The following is a 26,736-nucleotide window of genomic DNA, read 5'->3' on the forward strand; positions in this document are numbered from 1 at the left end:
CTTTTCTCTGCTCATCCTTAGGGTGCAGGTTTGAGCCTGTTGCAAGGACTGGAGGCATCTGGGCACTGGAAGAGCATCCTTCCTTCAGCCACCTGGTGGATCAGGGACCGGACTCGGCTCCTCCCTACTAACAGGCTCTTTTCCAATCAAAAAAAAACTTTTTTATTTCTCTTTTAGCTCACTGAGTCTAAGAGAGTATTATGCTGAATTTTAAAATACCTTATTTTTTCCAGTCTCTAAACTACTAATCTCTCAGGCTGAGGGATTCTGGGACAAAGGCGAGGCCTCGGAGTGGAAATCTGTAAAATTAGCTTCGGCGGTATTAGTGTTTGCAGTTGGAGATTGAAAAATTGCTTTCCCAGGGTCTGATTGGAGGCTCTGCTCTCCTCAGGGGAAGAGGCAGGAATTCGGCACAGAGACGCCTGGGAGGGTGGAGGCGGAGTGGGGGGTGGGGGGGACAGCTGAGGGACAAATGCTGGGAGGCTGTTGTGGGGTTCAGAAAAGCTTCTCCTAGGGGAGGAGTCCCCCTCCCTGGGCCTGTGTGCTGATGCTCTGCAGAGTATGTGCTGGGGTGAGTGTGTCCCTGCCTGGGTCTCCCCACCAGTGCTCAGCTTCTCCAGAGCTCTGGGTACACAGCAGGTGCCAAGTAAATGCAGTGGAGCCCAGCCGGTTCCCTTCCCTTTCTCTTACTGAGGCCTTCTGGTTCCCTGACCCCCCACCGCCAGGGCTCCCACACTAGGGTGAGAGCTTCCGGACCTGACTGAGGGGCCAGCTCTGGTGCCTGTGGGGGCGCCCGCTCATGTGGCCCATCAGGCCTCTTGTGTGCTTGATTGCCTCTGATTGGCTGCAGCTGAATTCAGCAGAAGCTATTATTTGCCCTTGATGAGCCAATCAGATGGCCTCATTGGCCATTCAGAGCAGGCACCGGAACCTGGGGGATGGGGGTGGGAGAGGGGGAGATGGGACACAGCGAGGCGGGGGCAGGGCAGGACAGATGCAGGACCTGAGCCTGGTCTGTGTCCACCACAACCTTCACACAGACCCTACCACCCTTCCCTGACGTGTCCCCCCAAACTGGGATTCCTAACCCCTGTCAGGCCTGCCTCCCAGCCTTTGCCCTCGCTCTTCCCTCTTCCTGCAAAGCCTTTCCCTGCACACCCTCCTCCTGAGCCCCTCAAGACCTCCTCCATGAAGTCTGTTTCCACCTTTCCAGGTGAAGGCGAGCTGTGTCCCTGAGCCTATTTGCTGCCCTCTTACTCTGGCAGAAAATACAGAAGTCACAAGGATGGTGATCAGAGAGATTCAGAGAGATAGAGGTTCAAACTCTGATCATTCCCTTCCCATGTCTAGGTCCTTGGATGAGCTAGTTCCCCCCTAGAGTTTTGCTTTCTTTACCATTAAACTGTACCTCCCTGAGGGGGTGGTACCTGAATGCTACAGCTGGAGGATGCAAAGGCAGGCCTCAGTTGGTGGGGTGGGGGTGGAGGACTGGCGGTCCCACAGCCACCATCACAGGGTTTTCTTGAGCCTGGCTGGCTCAGGGTTTGGCACTGGTGGGGACAGACAGCCTGTCTGAGGTGGTGTTAGTGGGAAACAGGGTCTGAGATGCCAGGATCTGTACACAGAAGGTTTATTTTAGGGGGAGGGGCTACTCTGAGAAACCGTACTTGTAAAGGGATATGTGGAGCAAGCCTGGGCAGGGAGAGAGGCTGACCACAATGCAGTTGAATGGGGTCTCAGCCAGCACCATGGACAGCTCCTGGTCTGGTGTGGCTGCTTAGAGAGGTCCTAGATTGAGGCCAGGGGTCCTGGCTTTTGTGCCCTGCACTACCTGGTCACTGCATGCAGGGTGCTGCTAGGGAAGGGACATGACCACGCATGAGGTGTCTCCCTGTAGTCAGGGAACAGTTCCAAATCGACTCAGCATCTGGAGTATGAGCACTGATCCTGAACTAGTACGCACAACAGCCCACCTCTTGAGTCACCTAGACCCCTAGCTTCATATAGTAAATTTGTCTATGTGGGAGCTCACTAGCTCTAGAATTTTGATTGTTCCCTTTTCCTGGGAAACTTGGAAGAGGAAGAATAGTGGAATGAGCTATGACCTCCAACACAAAGGCCACGATTGGTACGCATCCTCTCCATCTGCTCCCACCTCCCTAGGTTCCCTTCACCCTGACCCAGACCCTCATCCCTGGTGGGTCTGAGCCGCTGCTCACCATGCCCTTCTCATTCCATGACTTATGCCCTTGTTCACCCTTCATCAAAACTAAACAGGGGAGGAACTCCTGGTGGTCTAGTGGTTAAGACTGTGCTTCTACTTTAGGGGGCAAGAACTCGATCCCTGGTTGGGGAACTAAGATCCCATATGTTGTGTGCACAGCCAAAAAATAAAAGAAAAGAGAAACTAGACAGGGGGGTCCCAGTGGGTCACCAGGGTGTCCAACATATTTTTCCCTGCCCCAGCCTCTCCTGATAATGAGAATCATTTTTCCATGACAGCTGCTCTCTTGGCCCAAGGAGCCTAAACTGACAGGCCCATCACTGAAAATTAAGGCCCAGTGGGACTCCTTGTCTCCTGTGAAACCATTTCCTCTCTGGGAACCAGAACTTTGTAGATTGACAGAGCCTAAAATTGAAGGGATCAGAAGTCAGAATTCCCCCAAGTAGGAGAATAGTGATGGGGAGTAAAACCACGCCTCTCCTACTTTTGCCTGGACTGTGTATTCTTGGCTATTACGGACTCAGTAGTTAGATTTACGGTACACACTGTGTCCTCAAGGATAGCTCCCCGTTCTTGCTGGATACCATTTCCAACATGGTGGCTTTGCTGGTCTTCAGAAGACCATTCCACATAGAAACATACACAAACCTTCATAGCAACATTATTTGTAATATATTTAAAAAGTGGAAACAACTCAAATGTCTATCAACTGATGAAGAAATGAACAAAATCGGTATAGCCATATGGTGGAACATTATTCAGCAATAAAAAGTAGTCACTTTCTGATACATGCTACCATATGGATGAACCTTGAGAACATTATACTAAGTGAAAGAAGCCAGGAACCGAAGGGCACATTTTAAATGATTCAGTGCATATGGAATGTCCAGAACAGACAAAAACTAGAAACGAAGTAGTGATTGCCATGGGCTTGAGGGAGACAAGAATGGGGTACAGGGTTTCTTTGGAGGTTATGAAAATGTTACAAAATTAGAGTATTGATGGTTACACAACTGTGTGAATAGGTAACCATTTAATTGTATACTTTTTAAAAAAGTATACTAACCATGGGGGATGTGAATTATATCTCAGTCAGGCTGTAACTAGGGGAAAAAGTCCTTCATTCCAACACTGTGAGACTGGTGGCCTCAGAATGGTGAGGTAAATGATAGGATCAGCGAATCCCATGCTCACATGCCCACTGAAGCACCTCTTTTGCTGTAAAGTGGATCCCCTGGAGTAAGGAACCCATGGGATCCCATGTCAGCAGATCAAACATTCGATAAGCTCTTGGATAGTCAACACCCTTCATGTAGGAAAGAAAAACTTACCAGCTGTTATCATATCAGTGAGAATGACTCACTGGCCCTTCTGAGGTTGAAGAGGTCTGGTGTAATCAATATGCCACGTAGTTGGCTGATTTTCTTGAGAAGTAGTGCCATATTTGGGTCTTAGGATTGGACTCTTCCTGGAAGGTTGGGTATTCAGCAGCAGCAGTAGATAGATCAACATTGGTCTTGGGCCCTTGCGTAGTCCCTTCATAGCTACTCTCTTCATACACTCCTTTTACCAGCCCTAGAGTGACTGACGACAGAGGCTGACTGATGGCAATTCATGAGGTCATTTTGTCTGGTTATTTGGTGTCTCTTTCCTGGTGGTGCTGATAAGCATTATTGTACAGAGATCATATTTGTGCCCATGCCCATTGGTCCATCCCCATGCCTCCACCAGGGTTATGAAAGTGAAAGTGAAGTCGCTCAGTCTTCTGACTCTTTGCGACCCCATGGACTGTAGCCTATCAGGCTTCTCCATCCATGGGATTTTCCAGGCAAGAGTGCTGGAGTGGATTGCCATTTCCTTCTCCAGGGATCTTCCTGACCCAGGAATAGGACCCGGGTCTCCTGCATTGCAGGCAGACGCTTTACCGTCTGAGCCACCAGGGAAGCCTACCAGGGTTATATGTCCCTAATATTCCAGACTTCATTCATCCTGACAACCAACCAAGCCATTTGTCACTTCCCATGAGACTGTTTACATATTCTTACCTCAGGCCCCTTCCCTTTCCGTACAAAGTGGATGATCAGGTGTGCTGCCCAGAGCTTCGCTCCTTGGGAGGCTTTCTGCTTAGCACTGTCTTTCAGGGCCATCCCAAGTCAGGTATAACGTAGCTGTGTCTGCTTTCAGCTCACATCAACATACTCCGCTGACCTGCCTGAGACTGAGCTCAGTCTTTTCCCTCTTCTGTCAGCTGGTCATGAGGGACTCCCCCTGCACACACTCCATGCGGTCTTAATTGAGAGAGGAGCATTCATGCAGCAGTAGTGAATGAATGGAGGACTGTGTCCTGAGGTTGCTGGATCAAGGGCAGTAGAAGAGAAGGTTGGATATGGGTGAGGTTATTGATGTGAGCAGGCTTCCCAGGTGGCTCAATGGTAAAGAATCCGCCTGCCAGTACAAGAGCTGCAGGAGACATGGGTTCAATCCCTGGGTCAGGAAGATCCCCCGGAGGAGGACATGGCAACCCACTCTAGTATTCTTGCCTGGAAAATTCCATGGACAGAGGAGCCTAGTGTCCATGGGGTCACAAAAGTGTTCATGTGGCTTGCTTGTGCCCTCTGACCAGCTCATACTTGATCAAGGATGTGCACCCCTCCTTTCTTAAAATGGATTACTCTTGGGCTCACGAGACCTCACGACTTCATGGGTGTGACAAGCCAGATCATTTAATATGCCTTGGTTATTTAATCACGTGCATTGTGTGGTCTCTGCCAGGGCCCAGTGACAATCCAAGAGATGCTTTCTGAACAGTGTGTAGTTTTCTGTTAGACCCTAGGACTCTCCTGTGATGCTATTAGAAGCTGCTGTAAACGTCACACAGCATTGTTCCCCAGAACGGATACCTCTAGTTCCATCGGGCCGACTGCGTCGTGTGGCCCGAGCTGCGGGGCCACTTTCACCTCGGCTTGAGCCTGCTGCAGTGTCCCTTTGAACTCTCAGCCTCACTCAGCTGAGATCCTTGCATGTCAGCTGGTGTGTGAGATAGAGCCAGATTCCGAGGCTGGCCCTGAGAGCAGATGACAGCCCCCACTGAATTTCTCTCTGATGCTTGTGCCCTTCTCACCAGCACAGTCCTCCTCGCTGTGGTAAATGGTGTCCTCTGGGCCTGCCCATGGAACATGGTCGTGTGGGGCTTTCTGGCCTTTTGCAGTAGAACTCCTCTGGTATGTCCACTTGTCGAAGTCTTTGATCCCTTTCTCAAGTTTGTTCTGGGAGTTCTGGCATTTCAACTTCTCTTAGTATGGGCCATTGCTTTTTTCAGACTTCCAGCATCCCCTGGGGTCCTCACTGGGGTGTTAGATCCTGTATCATTAGGAAGTGCTCTCATATCGATGGTGGTGGATGGTGCTGTTTCCCAGTTGTGTCTGACTCTTTTGTGACCCTGTGGACATAAAGGCCCACTAGGCTCCTCTGACCCAGGGATTGAACCCGCGTCTCCTGCGTCTCTTGCACTGGCAGGCAGATTCTTTACCACTGAGCCACCTGGGAAGCCCGTTCAAATCAATAACCTCTCCCATAATCCAACCTTCTTTTCTACTGCCCTTAATCCAGCAACCTCAGGACCTTCAGGACCTAGTACCTTTTCTCTCTTAGCAGGCCCAGCGCTTCCTGGAGTTGTGGGTTTCTCACTGTGACTCAAGCCTTGGTTTTTGTCTGGTGAGTGGGAAGGAGGGGAGTGTGTTGCTTTCGAACATGGAGGCCTTGTCATAATTTTTAAGCAAGTGGGGAGCCCTAGCCTTTAATAAGGAGGAACAGTCACTTCTGTAGGCTCAGAGAGTTCAGGGTGGGTTTCAGGGTTCTCAAGGGCAGTGACCCAGATGCCCTCACCTCACAACTCAGGGATCCATTCCGTCCCAGTCAGGGTCTCAACCTTGGGTAGACATCTTGCTGCAGTTGAGACTGTAACTCCCTCTGGACCTTTGTCACTCTTCTGATTAAGTCCTGTGCCTGACCCTCAGCTTTTTCTGCCTCTGGCTGCAAGAGATGAGTCTTTTTATATCCTGCCAAGGGGGCTTCTGACTTTCACACTTCACCTTAAATCCGTGATTAATCACACTCAGCCTTTCATTGTCTCTTTCCAAAGCATTGATAGCCCTCAGCAACGGCCATCCCATTCCATAGTCCTTATAATTACATTTCCCTGAAATTCTCAGGACCTGAAACATGGCACCCATCCACAGGTATTCCCATTTCGGTTCACAGTGGGGGGACGTTCGATCATTCGCACCTTTATCACAGGCTAGGGTTGTCAGCGCTCCACCAACCACTGTGGTGCAGCCTTCTCTTCAACAGGACAACTCCTGTTTCAGAATTGGCTCGTCGGGACCCCTCCCAGCATGAGCTGTGGCAGGGTTGAGTCCCTGGAAGCAGACTCTGAGGTGGGGGTTTGTGTGCAGGTGTTGACTGTGGGAGTACTCTCAGGGACCACCCTCATCAGGGTCAAAGGAGGCAGGATGGGGCAGCAGAAGTTTGACTGGGATGAAGGCTTAACAGAAGCCCCAGCCGGTTCCACGGAGGGGGCTGGAACTGGCCTCGCTCCTGAGAGTCATCCCTCATTGTGGTAGACCTTGTGTTCCTCCACTCAACCTGCATGTCCAGCAGAGCGTGGGTGAGGCAGCTCCCTCTGCTCAGGCAGGGACTTAGCCGAGAGCTATCAGCAGCCAGCATCTTGGCTTCATCCTGATGCGGAGTCTGGGCAGACACCACAGCATCCACGTTGTGGTGCTTCCCACCTCGGATTGTGGTCCTGGTTGTGCTGATACCAGCAGAGGCCATGGACAAGTCCCCAGAGCTGTCTGAACCCTGGACCTCTCCTATAAATGGGGCACTGCCAGGCGCCCACCTCCTGGGACTTTAGGGGTGGGGTCAGAGGGTGGCTCAGATCTGTGAGGGTGCCATGGCTGCTCACATGTGGGTCAGACCAGTCACCATCCAGGTGGGGGCTTAGGGCTCAGGGGTTTCCAGTCCCTGGAACCACCAGGCTCCTCCCCATCCTCTCCTTAGAAAAGGAAACTGGGGCCTGGGGCAGTCCAGGTTTGAATAAATGGGAAACATGGGCTATGTCTTCCCTGTTGATCAAAACCAGTTTGACTGACTCCTGGTGATCAGTGAGATCAACCCAGCACTCTGTCAGCGGCTCAGGAATAAAAATAGTGTTTCCTCTGGAGGGGCAGGTCAACCTGTTCAGTGAGTCAGTAAATTAGTGGCCCATGGAGGCAGACTGGATCCTGGGGGCTGGATGACTCCAGGATGACTGTTATTATTTGTTCCACAAAGTGACCAAAGAGTGAGGCCTATGAAGCCTCTAGTAGAGCAGGATAAAAGAGGTGATGGGAGCTGGCGCTGGCTCAACACTTCTGTTGAGGCCTCTGTGGGCCAGGTGGCTATGGGCTCACCACAGATGACCCCTCACTTGCAAGGGTCCCATGCAGATTATAAGATGGTTCACAGGCAGGTCCCGTGTCCAAGACTGGCCTAGGGTCCGAGACTCTGGGTCACTTTAGCTAAGAACACCTATAATGTCCTCTGTGTGGCTGGTGTGATGGGGCCTGACTGTGGGGGCGGGCACCTTGGGGTTGTGGCCGTGGGCAAGGAGGAGATGGCACGCGGAAAGGAAGGGAACGCTCTGAGATGGGCATGCGCGTGGCAGGCATGCCTTTTAAAACGATCAGCAGCCTTAGTGTTCCAACAGCCTCTTTCACTTTGTAAAAGGCTTTTCTCTTGAAAAATAAAAGAAGATTGGAGGCAAGTACAATATTTGGCTGTGGCGGCTGCTAATTTGGCACTGAATGTCACCTCCGCCTTTTCCTTCCCTGATGCCAAGCGCTCCTTCCCAGGCTGGGGTTGGGCGGGTGGGGTGATGGGGGTGCAGGGCAGGCTCCCCAAGCCTCTTAAGATGCGAGATTCATTTCCTTAAACACACATTGTCTCACTCCAATTTCACGTCCGAGCAGTTCTGGCGAGGAATTAGCAGCCCCTGGGAGAAAGCGGGCAGGTTCTGTTTACACGGGTGGGGGCGGGCTGTGGGGGGGTGGTTAGGGGTGGCAGTGCAAGCTGGGGGCTGGGGGCTGTTTAGACAGGGAGCCCACAAAGGACCTGGGTCAGGGGCTGCCTCAACTGGCCAGACAGCTCTCATTGGGAGCCGGGCCAATCCTCTGTCACTGTGCAGAAACCCTGCCCCCTTGAAATGTCCTGAGTACCTAGAGGAGGGGGACTGCATAATGACTGGGGGGCAAACTGAGGATATCGGGCTTTCAGGTCAAACTTAAGACCTTTGGTTCACTACCTCACCAAAGAGGACTGGCTGGGGCCTAGGGGCCAGTTTTGGCTGATCCCCTCTGTGGTGGGGGCTCACTCGCTCACTGGAGGCCGATCTTTGCTTTGAGTCGGAGCCCTGGACCCCTCCTTGACTCAGCTCCCCACCTCTGCCTACGACTCCTCCTTGCGAGCTTAGGCGGCTACAGTCCTGCAGTTCTGTGGGAGAAGCAGCACCCCAGCCCATGGGTGGCCCCCCCAGGACCAGCCTCAGGTCTCTCCCCAGTCTGTTCAGTCCGTAGGGCACAGGCTCCCATGGCCCCCAGCCCAGTGTGTGTAGTGGGGATGAGTCTCAAGGAAGAGTCAGTCCGCCTACCTCCTCAGCGGCACCCTCCAGACAGTATGACAGCAGCCCAGGCAGTGGAGACTTCAGGCTCCCTGTTTGGGTTTGTTTGGGGATGTCCTCTGGGGCTGCCCTTTTATGCCCTTTTTGGCCTCCTCCCTGCTCATACCCACGGTCACCCCCAGCCCCCCCACCCCACCCCTGGGGAGTCTCAGGGCTGGGCTGGGCACTCCATAGGTGCCAAGTCAGGGCCAAGCCTGAGCAGAGCTGTGGGGAGGGGGCCCATCCCTCCGCTCTCCTGGGCAACTGCTCATTCATCACCTTTTAGAGGCGAGACCTGCTCATTTGTTAGCCCATTAGCTGGGCACGAGCAGCATATGGACCCGGTTCCTGCTGCCCTCTTCCTGCCTGCCTTGGACAGCGTCATCTGGGCTCACTGCTCTGCTTTGTACTGCAGTGGTTGGGGTGGGGGTGGGGCCCCAATTTACCCCAGGGCTGAGCCCCTGGGCGAGGCAGGCTAGGGTTTAGTGCTCTCGGCTTCTCCAGCAAATCTACGTTTGGACTTAGAGACAAAGCCTCTCTAAGCCATGAGCTGAGAGGGGGCCTGGTTTTAGGAGACTGGGCTTTATTTTTAGTGTTCAGAGAGAGATAATTTTTTGTCACCCACTATCAGTGAGGAGATCAACTGTTTTCGTGGTGTTCCTGCATCCTCTTGTCTGTGGGTGGGGGTGGTCAGGAAGGACCGCCTCGTCTGCTGATTCGAATCATGGTTGCTCCCCATGTGCACAGGAGGGAATGTGTGCCCCGGAGCTGTCTGCTGCAGCCTGGCATCATCGCTGAGGGGGATCTCTGTGTCTGCTGGGCAGTAAGGAGGTGGCCCACCTGGAGGGGGAGCCCAGGCACAGTGTCTCCCCTGAGCACAGCTCACTCACTTTGAAGTTCATGACTGTTCAGACCAAGGACCCGCGCAGTGTTGTTCGTGGCTGAGCAGTGGGTCCTGTTTGCACAGTTCATTTGCAAGGCAAACATTGAGCACAGTCACGGTGAAGATAAATGTTGACCCCAGTGGCCACTGAGGTTCTTGAATTAATGGAGAAAGAACCTGGAGCTGAGGGGGCTGCCAAGGATTGTCCCTCTTTCCCCACAGTGAGTTGAGGGGACACTGAGGCACAGAGAGGGGCCAGGGCCTGCCCAGGAGCCCCAGTTGACAGTGGATATGGAGCTCACTGGCCTCCCAGCTCTAGGAAACCCTGTGTGGTCACCACCCTGGATTTTTCAAGCCCTCCTGTGAGGGCTCAGGAGAGCCTGTTAATGACCGGAGAGAATGGGTTCCCTCTGGGCGTGTGTCCCCCGCGTGTGCGTGTCCTTGGTGCCTACACGTCCCTAATGGCATACCTGTCCCCAATCTTCAGCATGTGCAGGGCCTCAGTGTCTCTGTCCTGTTTGTTTATTTATGCCGCCAACTTATCCTCCAGAAGATTTAAGGGTACTTACAAGGATACATAAAATTCAAGAAGAGCCTATAAATTGAAAATAGGAGAAAAAGGAAAACTAGGAGAAGGACTAAGATGGAGCTGGAAGAGGCCGACAGGATGTGAGCAAGATAGCCCAGGCGTGGGTGTGCTCCCTCCCACACGCGCTTGCACACCCACCACCAGTGAGATTCAGGTCCCCACTGCCTGTCAGCACCTGACACTCGGGCACTGGGACCAGAGGAGGGGGCTCAGCCCTCTTAGGGGATGCTGATCCAGAGGCCACTGCCTGTCAGGCCACGCCCTTGCCCCCAGTAAGCCCCTGAGCCCTCTGTGCTGTTAGGGGCCTCTCCAGTGTCTTGTCCAGCAGGAAGATTAAGGGACATGACCTTCAAGTAGCCGCAACCATCTGGGGCCAGAAAAGTTTCACTGCTAAAAACATTTCAGATGGCTGTAGACCCCCTTTTGAGGTGTGGATAGAAACCCACAGAGCCTCATCCAGGCTTGGGGCTACTGACTTCTCATGGAGCCTCCTTCCAGGGTATCCAGGGACATTGGACAGGTCTGTCCGAACTGTGGTGTCTTTTCCGGAAGCCTCAGTGTGAATCATGGGCAGGATCTGCAAATGACTTTCCGGGTCCTGGGTGTAGATGTGGCGTGTGAGCTGGTGTGTGGGTTAGACACATGTACCTGGAACTACAGTGAGCGCCTGGGTGTGGGGAAGGGCCCTAGGATGACCTTGCCCCCAAAAGGGGCCCCTAACACCATGGGAGGCTGCAGCCACTCCCAGACTTACCTCCATCTCTGCCTCCATCCTGCGTACCTGACATGCCAAGATCCAGTGTTTTCACAAGAGCAGCCAGCCCTAGGGCCTCTCGTTGTAATTGGCACTGTCATTATTGGACGATGTCTTCAGCAGCAAGTCTCAGCAGTGAAGGGCAGATTTCCAGCCTGCGAGACCTGGAAAGTCAGGCCTTGCAGGACAGTGTGGGGCAGCCTCGGGAGCGGCCCTGGAAGGAGGCCCCTTGAGAAGCCAGCGGCACCTTGCACTTGACCTTTCATCTCTGAGGAATGCCCCAGAAAGCCTGGCTGAGGGTGAAGGCTGATGCCAAGCCATGCATCTGGTAAAGAGCAGGGCAGGAACTCAGACCTGCAGTTATGTAGCCAATTCTCGGCTGTGAGTGCAGGGGACTCGGGAGTGGGAAGGTCTCCTTTGGACAGATTCTGACCCTCTTGGCACTTCGGTTTCCTCCTGGGGCCCTTGTCACAGCTGGAGGAGGGAAGAGGGGATGGATGAAGAAAAATCTAATGAGCCCTCCCACCCAGGAAACCTGCCTGGAGACTCTTGGGGAAAGGTGGGTTTCTGGCTCCTCTGGAGTCCCTGAGTGCCATGCTCCAGCCCCTGAGGAGGGTGGCCCACCCTGGGCTATCAGTGTTGGGAGGACTGGAATGGAGGTGATTCAGGCAGAGGAAGCCAACTTTATCCTTTGCTCCCTGGCTTTCAAACTGTGCCTCGGGCCCAGGATCAAATCTGTCTCATGAGGACATTTATGGGGGTAAATTTCCACCAACTCTAGACTGAGGGACAGCCCTCTTAGATGAGATCCTGCTAACACCTGGCTCTGTGAAATTTGAGTCAGAGTCCTCCCTGGCCAACCAAGTGTCCGCTGGAGCCTCTGCCCACCCTGGCTCCCAGACTGCCACCCCACCCTGCCAGTTCTCTCACTCCTGAGAGTGGAGACAGTGGGCCATATGGAGCTAAAGACAGAGACTCGGAGGTGAAGGGGTTGAAGAGGCCCGACGGCAGGCCAGTGCTGGGCCCTGGTCTCTGTCCTGGGGCCGTTGTGTCGAGGAGAGGGCGGGGTCCATGTCCATGTCCATGTCCACGCTGCACCAGGGTTGCTCAAGGTGCCAGGTAAAGGGCGGACTGGGCTTGTCTGGGCGGTGGCAGGATGGAGGGACCCTGGAGCCTAGAACTGACGACAGAGGTCTGAGATGCCCAGTATCCCTGGCTCCTCCATTCATAACTACAGTCTCAGCCGGCTTCTCCACCTACCAGAGCCTCACTTCCTTAGCTGTAAAGTGGGGCCAGTGGCTGTGCCTGCCTTTCAGAATTGTTGTGACTCAGTGGGTTATGCGCTGAGCCCTGTCTGACCACACAGGGATGGGCGGCTGCCTATCATCGCTGTCCTCTTCCTCCTGCATTGAGAGGCTGAGGAGTCCTGGAGGAAGGCGGGGCCCCAGGGTGGAGAGCAGCGGGAGGGAACTGAGCCAGGGTGGGCGGTGAGGGGGCCCAGACACAGGCACAAACAATCTGTTTCCCTGTAAACATGGGCGCCCACACCAGCCGGCCGCCACCCGGCGACTTCTGCGAGTTGGGAAAGTGCGGGTATGTTTACTCGCACTCCCCCGTGCCAGCTGGCGTGCTGGGCACAGCTTCCCTCCCAGCTGCCTCGACAGCCGGCGGCTCCCAGCTCAGGGAGGGGGAGCGTGCAGGGGCCCCCAGATCTTGCCTGTAGTTTGATTCAGTCCAGGGTCACACACACCCCCCTACTCTGCATCCTGATGCTCTCCTGGACCAAATCAAGAGGCCAGGGGGCTCCATGGCAGGTGCCCACCTGGCCAGGCCATGACATGGTTCCCCTGCTCTCCAAGATCACCCGAGTAGACAAAGGCTGGAAGGCTGTAACTGTCCAGGGACCCCACACCTTGAGTATAGGCAACAGGTATCCCTCTCGTAGGGTCCAGGTGCTGTCCCTCCCCCAGATCCAGCTGCCTTCTCAGAAAGTGCGTCCATCGGGGTGTGCACGGCACCGACCGGTCAATGCGCCCGGAGCTGTCGGTGTACACGTTGCAGGTGGGGGCCGTTGCAGGGCTTCTAGTGCCCCACGGGCCCTAGGGTGCTGGGGGCTCCGACTCTCAAGTTCTGTGCTCTGTGAACACCTCGTCTGAGCTCGGCCGCAGCAGCTGCAGGAGGTGCATGCATCTCACCCCTGAGGCCAGGGCAGATTTCTGTCTGGGAAGGAGTCTTCGTGACCCTGTACCTCCCCAGCACCAGGCCTGGATCAAGCACCTGGAGCACAAGGAGTGGTGGGAACTGGAAGGAAGGGGCTCAGAGAGGGGGCTTCTTAGGCAGGCACTAAGTGGGTCATGCTAGAGCTGTAACTTCTGGCTTTGGAGCTGGGTGGTGGGTCATGGAGACCTGACTGTGACGCATTTGCTTTTGAAGTGACACAGGAGTGTGCCCCCTCCCCAGCTCCCATGGACTTGGCCGTCTGGCACTGTCACCCCTGTGGAAGGGAGACTCCCTGTCAGATTCCTCTCTCCCCCCAGCACCTGTCCCCAGATATCGCCTTGACCACCAAGAGAGCCAGAACCTGGGGAAAATAGAGTCACAGACGGCCAGCTTCGTGTAGACACACAGCCATGGGGATGCTGCTGTCTAACTATGGCAGCCTAGAGCCCAGCTACTGTGTGAGGTGAACCACTTGTAAGCATCTCTGACAGAGGGGGGTCTTGCATACTTCCTGTGATGGGGAGCTCACTGCCTATCCAGACAAAGCTATTAGGGTTTGAGTGTGAGAAAGTTCCCCAGTTTCCCCTGAGCTGCAGTATGCCTCTTTCCCCCACAGGCACCATTAGGAACCTCAGAGTGCTGCCTTCAGGAACCTTGCCCCTCTCTCTTGGAGCTATTTAGAAACCATACCCCTGCAGGATACTCTCACCTAAGATATACAAGCCTTAATGCTAGAGCAGGTTCAAAGTTGGATCTGGAATAACAGGTGGAGAATCAGGATTGCCATGGTTTTTAAAATCTGCTTAGAAATTCACGTTTCAGAGCAGCAAACACTGGCCACAGCTAGGAATGGGCTGCGCGTTAGTGCTCCCTGGTGGCGGGTCATTGCCTTGCCCCGGGGCCAGGGTGGGACAGCGCCTTGCAGAGGCCGGGGTCTGCAGGGGGACAAGTGCAGAGAGATTGGCACACCCTGGCCCTAGCTCAACTGGGAGGATTTGGTTTATTGTTTTGTGTTGGGTTTTGTGTCTTTTGAAAAACAAGAGATTGAGCCTTTTTATGACATGGATTTTACAGCGTAACGAGGCAGCGTAATTTCCCATTCTCAGCAGCAAGTGCACTTTTTACACTAATTGCATAATTAGACATAATGTACTAATTGCGGTAATGGATGACAGTCAACTAAACTTTAACTTTAAAAACAGGGAGGCGTTGCTGGGGGTGGTGGCGGGGGGCTTTAGGCCCCTGTGAATTTTTCAAAGGGAATCTGCTTCTGAGAGCTCCTGGCAGCTTCATCTCGGGGGCCAAGGGGCCATGAAGCCACCAGAGCCTTCTCACCTTGGGATTTGGGCCATGCCCCCTCCTTCCCTGAGGATCCCCCAACTCCATCCCCTACCACCTGGGAAGCTAGGACCCTTCCCATCAGAACCTATCCCCCAGCTTCCCTGCACATGTCTGTGCTCCTGACACTGAGCAGTCCTTTCCCTGCTCCCAGCCTGAGAACACCTGCCTTTACTCCTGCAGTCCCTGACTCCCAGTCACCCCTGTGTCTGGCGGACTCCTGCCCAGCCCTTCAGGCTCTGCTCAAATGGCCTTTGACAAGCCATCTCAGTCTTTTCCTTCACACACTCCCACCACCCACCCTACCCTGGAAGACCAGCCTCTCTCACAGATGTCTCCTACACACCTCCCCTACCACCACCCCTCTGTTGTTAGCAGCCCAAATGGACATCTGTGCTCTCCGATGCTGAGTCCCAGGGGGACAGGGACAAGGTCTGGCCCATTTCTGCTGCCCCAGGCTCCAGAGATCCCTACAAGAGCCTGTGGCATGAACATGAGCACCCCAGTAGGGATATAAGGATATGGGATGGGGTGGGCCACTAATGGGCCACCAACCCAGCAGGGCCGCATTGTCATCTGCTCCAGGAGGCCAGGTCTTGAGTCTCCTCCCCATTCCCATTCTGCCTTTGTGTTCATTGTAGCCCATGCAGGGCCTATTGCAGGGGCCCAGGTAGGCATCTGCGAACCTCTCTAAGCAGAGGGTTCATTCCGGAAAGTCCCTGTATGAAGGTTAGCTATTACTGATATGACAACCAGCCTCACAATATACAAACTGTATGTGACATGACATGACACCACATACAGCTGACTAACTGTGGAGCCAACCCACCGCAGGATGGTGGCAGCGTGGCAGGACCACATGGGACCCCAATGTGGCAGCTGGTGATCGTCAGCAGCTGATGAAGCATGCAGCCGAGTGGCCCATAACCCGCCACCAGTGCACCGACTGTGTGCTCTGAGGCTCCGGGGCCCCTTGCCCTTGCCTTACTGTAAACCCCACTCCAGAAAGGCCAGAGGGGGCCACAACCCCTGCCCCAGAGAGCTCGCTCTCTGCCACACACACAGTCCAGGGCCTGGTGTGTCCCCGGAGCAGCTGGGTCAGGCTTTTCATGCACCTGGTGTGGGCAGCCCCAGAGGAACAGGGCTGTGGGGCTCGCGGGTGGTTGGACGTGGGAAACGTCCCAGTTGTGCAGCCTATCCAGGATCTGCCCTCAGTAGGAGGGTGCCCAGGTGGCTGGCTACTCCCTCCACCCTGTGGTCTTCAAGGGTGATCATTAGCAGCTATGTCAACACCCTCGATTTCTCTGTGAAGGGAGGAGACAGGTGCAGCAGCAGCCTGGTGGGGGTGAGGGCAGGGGCTGGCATTGCCCTGACTGACTGGGGCCCCTGCGCTGGTCACTGCCAGTCCCTCCATCCCCTCACCTCCCTCTGGGCCCAGCTCAGGATCTCTGGGCCACTGAAAGCCCTCTGTCTTCCCACTTGAGGCTCCCCTGATCCCTGGCACAAGTGTACCCCTTCCAGCAGCTGGCCCTTGTCTCCAAGCCCAGATTCTGCAGCCTTCCCACTGCTTGCCCATGGAGTCCGGTATAGGGAGGCCAGCCCACCATCTCTAGGAATGTTGACCTGAGAGCTGGACAGTTAAGCTCCCCCCAGCTGCTCCTTTCATTACTAGGGACCAGACACTGAGACATGGCTAAAGGGGGCTGGAGGATAGCAAATCCCCCAGGAAGGTCATATCCTGGGGTTCAGCTCCCCCCACCTGCCTATGCCCTGCTCAGCGCCCTGGGCAGGGAAAGTGGGGCAGGACGCCGGAGCACCCAGCTGAACCCCCAGCTGAGCCTGAGCCTTTGAGGAGTCAGGCAGCAGCAGGGCCCAGCCTGCATCAAATCTTTCTCATTCCATTTTCTTTCTGATTTAATTTTCCAGAGATTAGGGCCCGTTCACCTTCGCTGCAGAGAAGAACCTCACACGCGTGCCTGTTTTTACTCCCAGGGCTGGGTGGTTGGTTAGCTGAGCAGGTTGGCTCTGCTGGTCGTCCACCCTCCTCCCCTGCAGAATGGCCCTCCTGCCTTCCATGGGCCTCGGGCTTCCAGTGCCACTCTGAGTCCCCCAGGCCCCTTTTAGGCCGCCCAGATTCCCAGCTGATCCCCTGCACCTCATTTTCAAGGTTGGGGGTCATTGCAGGGAACAGAACTGCAGAGAGCGTGACCTAAAGCAAGCACTCTGGATAAGAGTGGCCGTTCTTATCTGAGCAGCTCTGTGACCTGTCTTGTGTGGCCCTCAGTCCCCTGCCTGCTAATCCGGTATCATCAGAATGGTCCTTCCTCGGGGCTTGTATATCAGGGAGGCCAAGTGTGTAAAGCAGCCGGCCTTTGGGTGGCCAGAGTCAACACACGGCAAACAGGGCTGTTTCTTCGGCCTCCGCAGCCCCTCTTCCTTCTGTTCCCATCCTCTCCCTTGCACTCCTTGCCCTCCTTTTTGTATCCATCTCTACCACCCTCCTCCTCTCCCTGGGCAGGTTGGGTGCTGGCTTGGGTCCAAGCCCCACTGCTGCTGACTCTATGGGACTTAGCTAAATGCCTCAACAGTCTGATGGGGGGTTGTCCAGGTCAGTGGTCCTGGGCCTTTTGTCTCCTGTGTGGCTGCCCCGTGTTCAGGTGCCTCAGCATTTATTCCACTCCCAGGCAGGACTGTTTGGAGCTGGGAGGATAAGGCTGGCTCCATCTGCCCCTGCAAGCATCCACACTTCCTGCCCAAGGTCACTATTCCTCCAAGTGTCCTCCAGGCCCATCTCCCCCTTGTGTGCGGACACCTCTGAGAGCAGGAAGCTAGGCAGAGTCCCTGGGGCCCCTGAAGGGGCCTTGGCCTCTACAGGCCCTGGAATTCCCGAGGCCAAAAGGCAAGCTGGCCAGACGCGCTACTTCACAAAAGAATTAACTAAAGCTGAGAGAGGGTTGGGGTTGAAGCCAACACTGGGGGGCATGGGTGGGGGTGCTGTGGGAAGTGGGTGGGAGGGAGATGAGAGACATGGAAGGACAGGTCTTGGTCACTGATAAGGGGTGCCCTCAAGGGGTGGAAGATCACCACTGGCCATGGGTGGTGGTACAGGGTGGAGGAGCCGGGAACTGCTGCGAAAGAGGGGCTGCAAACCGCCTCCTGACTTGTCACTCAGCACCTCTGTGGCTGTGTCTCTGGCTCTCCCCAGCACGTGCCCCTGGCCCCAGCCAGCCTGTGCCCTAGTCTGCTGCCCTGTCCCACTGCCGTTCACAGTCTCCTCCGGGGAATGAAGCCCCTGTCTCTTCCTCCTCAGTCACGGCCGGCGTGGAGCTGTCACCGCCTGTAGACCTGCTGGCCCCCGTCTCTTTCTCCTTGCTCTGCTGCCTGCGCCAAGCTGGGGGCCATGCGGCGCTGCTGTGGGAGTCGTTGGGTTTTTCCAATTAGCTCTCTGGGCCAAGGACACCAGCGGGCACACAGTCCTGCTGTGGCTGTTGAGGCCCTGCACCCGGTGAGCTCTGCTCTTTCTCTTGCTTCCGAGTTGGCGCCAGGGACCAGGGCTAGTGCCTGGGGTTGAAGGCAGCCAGGCTGGTGCTCTAGAGCTGCTCTGGGCCCTCCTGGACTTCCTGCTGGCCTGCAGGTGGAAAGCACTCCCTGGGCCGCATCAGTGGGGGGATGACCTCTCCCCTGGGGTGGGACCATCTGCTGGGCTGTGTCTCATGGATCTCTGGGACACAGGGTTCAGCTCAGGGCCCCAGCCCAGGGGATGGGGACAGCTGGAGCAGGTCCAGGGGGACATTGAGAGGGGTGAGGCACCTGGAATGGGAGGATGGAGGGCTCTTGCCTCTCAGAGGCTCATTTGGGATTGGGGGACAGACTTGGCTAGAGCTCACTCATCCAGTCCCTGCGGTTCTGGAATTGTGCTCTCATCTCCCCAGAAACTCCTTCTTGCCCACTGCTCTACCCTCACTCTAGGGAGGATGTGGGTAGGCAGGCAGGGGAGGTAGACACAGTGTGAGTAGAGATGTGGCACCGGGGACCCAGAGGCCTGAGTGCACCTGCCAATTCAGTGAGCTGGAGCGGCCTCGAATTCTGGCACCAGCACCCAGCAGAAGGGCATCATGCTGGGAACTTCCCTGGCGGTCCAGCGGTTGTTAAGACACTGCGCTTCCACTGCAGGAAGCACGGTTCCATCCCTGGTCAGAGAACTAAGATCCTGCACGCTGCATGGTACGGCCGAAAAAAATAGGGGGAGAAAAGGATGTCATGGTGTATCTTTGGGTAAACCCAAGAAGAAAGCATGGCAGGTGTGGCCCCAAACTGCAAAGGATGGCACACCTGCAGGAGGAGGTGAAGGAATCAGACCTAGGTCGTGCTTGCCCTGGAGCTTTTCTCCTGAACATGGAATTGGGAAACGCATTGGCTGGTGGTTCCTTTGTACACAGACCCAGTGCCTAGGGGCGATGGAAGGGAGGTGGCTATGGCTGTATACTGTCCAAGGTGTCCCTGTGTCTAGGCCCCCCTGTTATCACCACCGTGGCTGAGGCCAAGATGGAGACAAAGACAGGCTGACTGATGGGAGGGGTGCTCCAAGGAGGGGCCTCCAAGGAGGCCTGGGAGGGAGGGCGGGATGGGAGGTGGGCAGACCCGGGGAGACCAAGGCTGCTTGCCCAGCAGTGGGAGCCGAAGGCTTTGGATCCTAAGTATTCAGACCTAGTTGGGACAGTAGGGGCAGGGATGGGACTATGATTCCATCTGCAGAATTCTGGTGATCCTAAACAATAGCAGTAATACTGCGAAAATTAATATAGGCTCTTCGTGGCATGAGTCTTTTGGTCCTTCATCAGCATGTGAAGGGAGGACTGCCATTCTCTCATTTAACAGATCGGACACTGAGATGGGCTATTTCTTAACAGGGTCCCTGCTTCCGAGCCCTTACATCTGCTGTCACGGTCTTTGGGTGTGACCCTGCCACTTGGACACCCACTCTCTCTGCGGCCCCTGAGCCCTGGTTCAGCGCCACGCCAGGTTGCCCAGGGGCATCCTAGACCCAGAAGGGAGGGACCCCTGGCTTCCCAGAGGAGAGCTGTCAGGAGGCTGCACGGTCTACTCTCCAATACCAGGGCTCCCACCACCATGGACAGCCCTGACTGCTGGGGCGCCAGGGAATGACCTTGACCGGGGAGTCAGATATGGGAGCTTCATCCCCTGCCCTGAGAAGCCAGGCGGCTGCGCCCCCTGCTGACGCCAGCTGGCCGGGGTGCACTCAGCAGAAGTTTCAGCCAGTGTGGCTGCCTCAACACACATGGGGGCAGTGGTCTAGGATTGGGAAAGGGTGTGTATCTTTCATGTCCTGAAACCTGGGAAGACGTCAGGGAGGACGGGTGACTGGCTTGGCCCCTCACAGTTGTGTGGCCTTGACCTGTCCTCTCCTATTTCTGAGCCTCAGTTTCTCCAGCAGTGGGCCCTGGGCTCTGGCCTTCCTGCATTTCTCAGTGACCGGTACCCCCCACCCAGGCTCTGACCCCTGCTTGGCCTCTGCCTCCACCACTGTCTTCCATATGAGGGGGACTTCTGGCCTGAGGGGGCTTCTGGCCTGAGGCAGGCACTGGGGAGCCCCGTAAACAACCTGCCTGGCACCCACTGGGGGCCTCCCTCCTGCCTGGCTGTGCAGCCAGGCCTGTGACTCTCCCTGTAATCGCCGCGGCTCTGTGGGAAGGAGCGACTTCACCACAAATTATTTTGTTCTAAGAGAAGGACAAAAAGAAAAGAGAAGCCGGGAGGGATGGGGGTGGTGGGAGGAGGAGACTGCCTGAGCCAGCTTTGAGCGCTGCTTTAACCCTTGGACTGCCAGGGGCCCGCTGGGCAGCGGGGCCAGGGCTCTGAAGGCACCCGGTCCCCCACCTCCTCCCCTTGTCACATGCCAGAGGCCTTTATCTGCCTACTCTGCCTGTCACTCTCCCGACCTTATCTCCCCCGCCTGTCTGTCTCTCATCAGCGGCCTCTCCCACCTCCTTATCGCCCCCTCGTCGCCTCCTCTCTGTGTCTCTCCACATCCCTCCACTTTTGCACAGCCCGATGGCAAAGTCTGGGGGCCCCGGTTCTGTTGTGGTAACCAGCCCATGACCTTGTGCTGAAGGAGCCAGCTTGCAGCACAGATTTCCTGGGGTCACCTGGATGGACACAGGGGCTCATTCAGGCTCAGAGGCACATGTAGGGGTGTGCAGTGCACAGTCGCGCGTACACACGCACACACGTGCACACACCTAAGACCCCTGTCATGAACAAAGATGCCCACGGGAACCTGCTTGCACAGTTCACATACAGCCCCCGGGCTTCATCTAGCAGCCCTAACCCCACCCCATCCCAACACTCAGGCTCGTACACACAGATGGGTGTGTGTTGAGCCATAGCATACATTCACACACACAGATGCTGACTCTCAGATTTATACCTTCACATGCGTGTGCACACAGGCCAAGCCCCACCAAGGAAGAGGGGAAGCAGATTCTTTCCCCCCAACATGCCTTTTCTTCCCTGGCCCCTGTGCCCATATTCTGTGCCCAGAACGACAGAGGAGCACCTTGGGGCACACCAAGCTCCCACAATGGTTTCTGCAAACGCCTTGGGGAAGTGCCAGCAAAAGTGGGGTATGGATGCCTGAGCCTGTGTGGAGAGGTGGCTCTGTGTGTGTGTGATGCATGTGTGGGTTTATGGGTGTGAGACCACCTTCGTGTCGGTATGTGGGGTACAGTGTGTGCCTCTCGGCTCCATCTCCCCACAGCACCCTGCCTCCCATCCAGCACCCTGCCCCCCACTATTATTAGCAAGCCTGAGCCAGTCAGGGAGGTACTGCTTGTGGCCCCTGGATGGGGAACCCTGAGTCCCAGAGAAGGCAGTGACAGCCTCATCCCGCCAGACTCACACAAGCCGCGCAAGTGGAGCCATGGTCTTGAACTTCTTCCAAGTCTATCGGAGCTTGGGCGGGACCCCCAGGCCTCCCTGTTCTCTCTCAATGGCCAAAGCTGGGGTCAGGGTAGAGGCGAGGACCATTCCGTGGGGAACCGTGCAGCGAGGGTGTATGGACACCATGTCTGAGGAGTGGGGGATCACCCTGGCCTCACCCCAGGCTTTTGCTTCCTTCCAGATCTACAAGGACAACAGGAATCTGTTTGAGGTGCAGGAGAATGAGCCTCAGAAGCTGGTGGAGAAGGTGGCGGGGGACATTGAGAGCCTGCTGGACAGGAAGGTGCAGGCCCTGAAGGTAGGTGCAGCCGTGTGGATGGAGGGAAGAGCAGAGTGGCCCGCACTGTGAGGGCACCGTCCCGACCTGCCGGGAACACACAGCCCTCCTGGCCCTCTGAAGCCAGGCCAGGCCGTCACTGGCAGGTGGTGCCACGTGGACTGTGGGCAGCTGCTGGCAGGAGCAGGATGTTTTCCTGTGGAGTAGGCCCCTGACGCGGGGCCTCGGAGGCCCTGCATGGGTACAGTGGCAGCCCCGGTCCTGCCTCTGTTGGGCCTGGGGTCTTCCTGTTCCTCCACTCTGCTTATGTGTGCCAAGGGTGAGCACTTGGCCAGGATGTGTGTGGGTGCGCGTGCATGCTTGGTTGTGTCTGACTATTTGCCATCCCATGGATCGTAGCCTGCCAGGCTTCCTCTGTCCAGGGGATTCTCCAGGCAAGAATACTGGAGTGGGTCGCCATTTCCTTCTCCAGTGGATCTTCCCAACCCAGGGATCAAACCTGTGTCTCTGGCACTGGCAGGCAGATTCTTTACCACTGAGCCACCTGGGAATCCTCCCTGGCCAGGATAGCGGCCTATTAGTGGCTGGGAAGGTATCCTGCAGACTCAGGCAGAGGGACTGTGGAGGCCCCTGAACACCTTAGAAAGAAGGCCACAACCATGTGATGTTGGAGGCTGGAGCTCCTGTTCTGCCCACGACTTCTCCACTTGCCTCTGAGCCTCAGTGTTCCCATCTCTACTGAGAGCTTGTGCCTGCCAGCTCCAAGACACCATGGTCCTGCGAGGTGACAGGACCTGGTGGTCCCTCTGACCAGATCTACAAAGCCAGCAGACCCTGGTACTCGATCCACCCCCAGGAGAGCAGGTGGGAAAGGGCTCCTGGAGCTGCAGGGTACCCTGGGTGGGTTGTGCAGGAAAGAAGAGAGGGGGTCCAGGCTGCCCCCAGATCAGAGGCACAAACTGCTGCTGCGCCTGCCTGTGTCACAGAGATGCGTCCAGTAGAAAGGATTGAAATACTGGTACACAAGTGGATGGACAACGTGGATGAATATGAAAACATTATATAGAGGGAGAGAAGCTTGTCATAAGGAACACCTATTGTGTGATCCCATATCTGTGAGATGTCCACAATAGGCCAAAGCATAGAAATGGAAACTACATTAGCAGTTGCCTAGGGCTGGAAGGGAGGGGATAGGGAGTGTCTGCTAATGGGTACAAGGTTTCTTTTGGGGGATGCTGAAAATATTCTAAAATTAGAATGTGGTGATGAGTGCACAACTCTGAAAGGCTAAAAAAAACCAACACTGAATTGTATATTTTATGTGAGTGAATTTTATAGTATCTCAGTAAAGCTGTCTTTTTTTAATGAGCAAGACCACACAAGCAAGGGTCCCAGCAGGGTCAAATCAGAGCAGCCAAACCCCCACCACATCCAGGCCCTGGGAGGGAACTAGGAACCCCTTCTCCAGGAGCTGGGCCCTCCTGTGCCCCTGGCATCCCCTGCCTGTGCCAGGTGATTTGGGATCATGAACTAGGAAAAGGCTGGCATCCAGGACCAGAGTTGGGGGGACCCTGAGGGCATCCCACCCAGTGTGGACCCAGAGGGCCCAGAGGTGGGTCCAGCCTGACTTTGGGGTTCTCCTAGTCACAGGCAGGGAGATAGTTGGGGAAGTGGACTGTCATGGGGAGGAGGCAGAGCCAAGCCTTCAGCTGGGACAGTCACCCCTGTGAGGTACAACAGTGTCCCCTGGTTGTAGGAACCGTCTCCCTGCCTCATGCAGCCAGCACGCCACGGCCCACCTCTGTGCCTTGTGCCTAACACTGAACACTCTGCCCTCCTTTCTCTCATTCTCTCTTTGTCCTTCTCTCCCCACTTCACTGCAGATCCCCTGCTTGCCCTCTACTTCCTCGCCTTGCAGCCTGCCCCCTCCCCAGCTGACCAGTGCACAGAGCACAGGCCACAAGCCCTGAACTTGTGCTGAAACCAGCTGACAGTTTTGGGAAGCGTCCCCCTTTACGCCTGCTTCCCACCCTGGTTTTAGAACCAGTTACCTTGGCAGGGGTTGCTGAGCAGTGGTAACAACAGATACCCCACCTGCCCTCTACACAGGGAGCCCAGGGCCCAGCCCTGCCCAGCCCTGCCCAGCCCCTCTGAGCATCCCAGGGTTGGAGTCACTCCCCCAGCTCCTTTCCCCACTCCTGGAGAAGCAGGCAGCCTTCGCAGCTGTGGGGTCGGGGAGCCCAAAGCCTGGGGTCTTGATCCCCAGCCTCTCCCTACGCCCCACATGCCGGACTCTGCCCCAGAGACAGTGTGGATGTCTGCCTCCTTCCCACCGAGTCCAGCCCAGGTGCCCATGGCCTGGTGCATGCTGGTTCTCCAGGGAGGAACAACGGGAAGAGGCACTCACTGATCAGGTGCTTACCATGCTCTGAGTCTATCGTGTCATCTCACAGCAGCCCCTAGGGAGAGGGACACTGAGACTCGGACATGCCATGCGTTAGGCCAGGACATGGCCGAGCCAGGATTTGAACCCAGGTCTCTCTGACCCTAAGCCAGGCCCCTCCGTGCCCACGTTAGTCCAGAGGTGTGCATGGAGCCCAGCACTCTCCGGGCCAGTGAACCCCTCCTACTGCAACACCCCCTGCTCCAGACCCAGAAGATGCTCCTGTTTATATCTCTGGGGCAAGGAGAGGACTCCTTCACCTGCCTTGGTCCTAGTTGTTCAAGATGAGCTTTGCTCTTCATTGTTGTTCATTTTGCTTTTAATCAAGCTCTGGCTCTTTTCTCCTTTCCCACATGTGTTTGCAGCCTGAGTGCATGTGGAGAGAGGGATGTTGGGGGTCTGGACCTCTCCACACTCCATTGTCCCTCTCGCCCTGGACGCCATCCAAGAATCCAACTTAAATCCACTTGCCCTGGTCTGCAGTTTTAATGTGCGGCTCAAAAGGAGGGGACCGAGCAACGCAGGACGGAAGTTCATTGCCTCATCTAATCAGGGACAGTCAGTTGTTTGTAACAGTTTCTGCAAGCTGCACAGAGTGGTTTTCCCAGCCAAGAGTCAAGCAGAGCAGGCCAAGTCAGGGATTTCGCAATGCCAGGCAAGCAGCCTCCTGAAGCCCAGGACACCTGCTAGGGCCTCAGCTTAGGAGACATGGAGGGGACCTTCTAGGGACATCTACTATCCCGGAGGATGGGTCTTCTGAGACAGAGCCTGCTTTGTTTGGGTCTCGAGTTCCAGGAGGGGTAGGGAGGTGCCTCAGTTCTTAGAGCACATTGGAGGCAGAGCTGGACCCAAGTCAGGACTCTCTTGTGCTCCCGGATGGAGCCTCTCTCAGAGCCCCTTCCTCAGGAAGGTCATCTCTTGGTTGTATTCCTTCCTCCGTCCATTCTTCAGCACTCACTAAAGGCCTACTGTGCGCCAGGCCAGTGCTGGAAGTGCAGTGAGGAAGGACAGGCCCCATTCCCGTCCTCTTGGAGCTCTCAGTCTCATCCTGTCCCAGGCCTTAGTTTATCCCTCTGGAAAATGGGGACATGAGACCATCCCTGCCCAGTACTTCCGGTTTCACAGCTCCAGGAGTCATCATTTATAAAGGCCACAGTGAAAACAGTGTCTCTGAAGGTCGTGTCACCTTCAGCACCATCCTGGGCACCCCTGCTATGGAGCTCAGTGGAGAGGCCATGGGAGGTGAGACATGACCCCACTGTGGGGCATCCCAGGCTGCTGTCAGGGACAAGGCCAAGGGCAGTGTGGCTCAATGAGCATGGTTCCTAGAGAATGGAAACCCAGAGCCAGAGCAGCCATGCCAGAGCAGGTTGTTAAGGGACATCAGTGTGGCAGCTAGAAGCCTGATCTCAGGGACACCTTTACACCTCCAACCTCAAATAAGCTGGAGGCAATGAATTTCTGGCCGAGATCCAGGACCTGGAGACTGGCCCTTGAGCTCTGCCCTCCCACCCTCACACCACCCCGAGCCTGTGTTCCTTCAGCTCCTTCTCATTGTCCTGGGGGCCCAGACCTTTCCAGAGCCCATGCTTTTGCATCTTTGCCTTCGTGCAGCCCCCGTGGTCACACTAGAGTCACCTGCAGGGCTTTTAAATCATGATGCCTAGGCCCCACCCTAGACCGCATATAGTAGATTATGTAGGGATGAGGCTGGGCTTCAGTATTTCTCAGTGGTCCACAGATGATTCAGTGCTGAATCAGAGTTCAGGACATTTCCCCTAAAAAGGCAGAAATAATTTCTCTCCTCAATTGCTGGCCTCTTTCTGAGTCTCTACCAAGTGCGCAGCCTAAGATAAGCTGAAACACTTCAGATGTCTGCAGATCCTCCCTGCAATCCAGAGTTACCCCCTCCTATCCCCATTTTGGGCTTCCCTGGTGGCTTGGACTGTAGACAGTCTGCCTGCAATGCAGGAGACTAGGGTTTGATCCCTAGGTCGGGAAGATCTTCTGGAGAAGGAAATGGCAACCTACTCCAGTATTCTTGCCTGGAGAATTCCACAAACAGAGGATCCTGGCGGGCTACTGTCCACGGGGTCACAAAGAGTCAGACACAACTGAGAGACTTTCACATATGTACATACATACATTCCCATTTTACATTTGAGGAAGCAGCCCCAGAGAAGTTACACCGCTGCCCCAGATCTCAGAGCAAAACTAGACTATAGATTCGGGTACTCGGGCTCCAAACCCCAGTACTGCCCTCCTCTGTGCTGCCGCTAGTGGTCAGGTGCTTGCTATCCACAAGGGGACAGGGCCAAGGAAAGAGCAGGTGGGTCCGCTCTGGCAGGGAC

At 55.6% G+C, this 26,736-nt stretch overlaps 1 protein-coding gene and 1 long non-coding RNA gene across 9 annotated transcripts in view; one reads left to right on the forward strand and one right to left on the reverse strand.

Moving 5' to 3' along the window:
- Nucleotides 1–26,736, forward strand: part of CACNA2D2 (calcium voltage-gated channel auxiliary subunit alpha2delta 2) — a 139,430-nt gene that overhangs the window by 46,264 nt on the left and 66,430 nt on the right. For all 7 annotated transcript variants that reach the window (XM_060402525.1, XM_042236172.1, XM_060402526.1 and 4 more), the window contains exon 3: nucleotides 21,847–21,963. In XM_060402525.1, the coding sequence (XP_060258508.1) occupies nucleotides 21,847–21,963 (117 nt within the window). The remainder of the gene's footprint in view (nucleotides 1–21,846; nucleotides 21,964–26,736) is intronic.
- Nucleotides 1–26,736, reverse strand: part of LOC121817248 (uncharacterized) — a 33,699-nt gene that overhangs the window by 2,153 nt on the left and 4,810 nt on the right. The window contains exon 2 of one of the 2 annotated variants that reach the window (XR_006057075.1): nucleotides 1–137. This is a non-coding gene — a long non-coding RNA (uncharacterized LOC121817248). The other variant, XR_009597449.1, reaches the window with a different exon arrangement.

Source organism: Ovis aries, chromosome 19, assembly GCF_016772045.2.
Source record: "Ovis aries strain OAR_USU_Benz2616 breed Rambouillet chromosome 19, ARS-UI_Ramb_v3.0, whole genome shotgun sequence".
Classification (NCBI taxonomy): Eukaryota; Metazoa; Chordata; class Mammalia; order Artiodactyla; family Bovidae; genus Ovis; species Ovis aries.